This window comes from Trypanosoma equiperdum (assembly GCF_001457755.1).
Source record: "Trypanosoma equiperdum strain OVI genome assembly, contig: ctg_1790, whole genome shotgun sequence".
NCBI classification, from domain to species: domain Eukaryota; phylum Euglenozoa; class Kinetoplastea; order Trypanosomatida; family Trypanosomatidae; genus Trypanosoma; species Trypanosoma equiperdum.
In genome coordinates, this window is record NW_027123827.1 from 8145 (window position 1) to 11531 (window position 3387).

At 40.6% G+C, this 3387-nt stretch overlaps 1 protein-coding gene across 1 annotated transcript; it reads left to right on the top strand.

Moving 5' to 3' along the window:
* Positions 1-1981: 1981 nt before the first annotated feature.
* On the top strand, positions 1982-2959 carry TEOVI_000748600 (Trypanosome variant surface glycoprotein C-terminal domain containing protein, putative; the record flags this gene model as incomplete). Its single annotated transcript, XM_067223210.1, has 1 exon — positions 1982-2959. The coding sequence occupies one exon, from the start codon at positions 1982-1984 to the stop codon at positions 2957-2959; it is 978 nt and encodes a 325-aa protein (XP_067079311.1).
* Positions 2960-3387: the final 428 nt, after the last annotated feature.

Consider the following 3387-nt stretch of genomic DNA (forward strand, 5'->3'; position numbering starts at 1 on the left):
GTAATAATAATAATGACAATTATAATAATAGGAGAAGTATTGTGAGTGTGTGTGTTTACTAATATTATAATAATAGTAATAATGATAATGCCGGCAATAATAACACAAGCTTATGTGGGTCACGTAGCAAGGGAGCCACAACCAAAGCTAAGAAATATTATAAATAAAGGGAAAATAACCACAGAAACAAAAAGTATATGAGCAGTTTCATACAAAAAAGCCACCGCCGTCCAAAAGACCGACAATATTAGACGGCCAAATGCCGACAGCTGATAGGGGACCGCGCTGGACAGGAACCGCGACTACGCTTTATGCATTAATAGTAAAATTTCAAAAAACGTCGGGCCAATATAGAAGTAAATGGACTAATTTAAACCAATACATAGGCTGCCGACGGCGAATGACACTAGCCAGGATTATGCTCTATATTTCAATCAAAAATTAAAATATTAAAAGCTTAAATGATTGCAACATAAGTTTTTAATTTGATGGTAGACCCTAATATACAGTAGTAAACAAAGAAGAACGATTACCACAAGAAATTGATTTTGGCAAATGTAAAGTAATTTAAAGGTTTTTATCAACCAATAGAGTAACAATACCGATATTTGTTGGAACTCATATAATATTATGGAGATGCTGTGTTCTAAATCAGGAGTACTAATCTATCATTGTGGAAATAAATAAAATGTATAAACTGCATAAAATAGCACGTATATGAAGCTTTTGTAGAATATTTATGACGCAAAATAATGAACAATACTATACTGGTATACTTTCCATGTGTTGCACCTGTTACAAAGGGATCCATTCATATTTGAATACACACTGTCCTGGAATTGGTGAATATTATAAAGAAACTTCAAAACAAAAGAGTGAAAAAAGGGCTGCATTCGGCGAACATTAGACAAAAGAGAGAGGCAATAAACTAGGACAACAATGGGACATGGTCAAGGTTTAGCTTCCGGCAGGAGAATCAGCGTTGTACCGTTATTGAAGATGCATCTGGCAAAGAGTAGTTGGTGTGCGTTAAAAGAGCGCAAAGTCCATAGGTCTTAAGAGTTTGTGATGTAGTTATAGAATGGTATGAATCATATTTAAAGTTGCAGATTATTGGAATAAACTGAATTTTTTTATGTAGAGGATGTTTACCGATCCGCAAATGAGCGAGACGCGTTTTATTGCGATAAAGGATCAAACAAAGTTTGTAAATTTTTAAATGATTTGCCTTTCGTTTTTTTGCACGAAAGGTCATCCAACGAAAGCAACCAGAGCCAGAGTAAGTCAAGCCAGAAGCAAGTCTAGCGAAATGCACGTACGCAGAAGCGAAATAGGGCAAGCAAGCCAAAGCGCATTGCTCAGAGCAAAGCCTATGTTATTAATAACTCTGACAACAGCGACGGCAATTCTAGTACTAAAACAGGTCACCGCCGCAGGTCCGGCCAACGGGCAGAACAAACAGGCCTTTACGTCGTTATGCGCGCTAGTCCTAGCAGCTCAGCTGGACAACCCGAAAGTAGAGACACCTCAGGCAGCACAGTCGGCGTTGACTACGGCAAAGCACATTTCAACACTTCTAAAACACGGCGATGACGTAGTCGCGCTAGCAAAACAACTCAAAACCAACGCAGCCCTGGAAAAAGAGCACTTTCCCGCTACTTGTAAAACAGAACATGCGGAGCCTTGCAAAGAAACGGCCACCTGGCTAAACAACCTATAAGAGGCGGAGAAAGCGAAGGTACTAGCAGCAACAGAGGACAACCGTGGATTCAAGCAACAAATAATCGATACAGTAGAAGCGATAAAAGAACTGGGGACGGCGGGAGGAGAGCTGAAAATCACTAAGCCATCAGGGGATGTAGCAGCAAAGCTGCGAGAAGCAGTTTACGGCGCGCACGGGCCGATACCTACAGACCCAACAGTAACGATCACGACGGACCGCGAAACGTCGTGCGGTAAAGGTGATAGAAGGCCAGGGAACATGGCAACTCAATCGATAGTGGGAACAATAGTCTGTCTGTGTGCAACCGACAGCGGCGGCAGCAACAGCAACAAAGGCTGCTACAAGACACCAACAGCCGCCCAAGACTTCACGGCCGGAACAAAGACAGTAAACCAATGGAACAATATTCTCGGAGCGTGCAAAGAACTGCACCCAAACCACGAAAAAATCGGCTACAAACTGGTGGAAACAGCACTGGCGGCACTTCAAAGGGAACTTTACAGCACAAAAGGCAGCAGCCGCGACAAGACCGGAATACTAGGCGCCATCGACGGCAGCGGGGCAGGTAGCTGCACAGGGGAACACGGCAGGACAAACGGCGCCTGTGCGATGTTCAAAACAACCGCCGACAACATCCAGGAACCGACATGGATGATCAAGGCGAGAGAAGCGCTTGAGGAAATAGCAAAAACACAAGACGCAAAGTCAGCAACAACCGTCGCAGCAGGAGAAGCAGCCGCTTTAAACGCTACGCTAACAACACTACTTAACCTGAACAAACTAACAGCACTAAAGGAGCAGCCGACAAAGCCGACACCAACAGGGGACGCAAATGCAGTCGAGGCAACAAAACAGCACGAAGAAGCCGACAAAGACTGCAAAACCAAAGAAAAAGATACAGAATGCACAGAACCATGCACATGGCAAGGGGGTGACGCAAAAACTGGAAAACACTGCAAATTGAATACAACAGCAGTCAACAACCAAGCAGCTAAAGCAGAAAAAAATGGAGCTTCAGGAGGAGCAACTTCAACTGGATGTGCAAGACACAAAGATAAAACTGCGTGTGATGCTGACAAAACAGGCGACAAGCAAAATTGCGCATGGAGAAAGGGTAAAGATAATGAAGATGACAAAGATAAAGATAAAGAAATGTGCCGGTCTTCTAGTTTTCTCATAAAAAAGAAATTGTCTCCGAGTATAGCTGCTGTTTTTGTGGGAATGGTAGCATTTTAAAATTTTAATAATTCTTACTCAAATTTATGAAAATAATGAATATTTTCTGTTTTGATATATTTAAACACTTCTGTAAAACATTTACAAAAAGTGAAAATTATTAAAAGTTATAAAAATGTGCAAAAATGTTTTTATTAGGTATGTATAAAAGTGGCTTATGGACGTAAAGCAGTGGAGTCAAAAGGGTATGACAAATTAGTGATACTATGAAATAATGATATTTTGTTTATGGATTTTAGTTAGGTTTAAATAGTAATAGTAATGATATTTATGCTGATAATAATAAAGATAGGAGAGTATTGTGAGTGTGTGTATATAATAACATTTTAATATTTTGTTGTAATAAAATGAAGTTAACAGTATGGGAGCAATTAATACTGTGAAAAGTGTACTATGAGAGGGTGAGTAAGTGGAGCAGTGAATCTAAC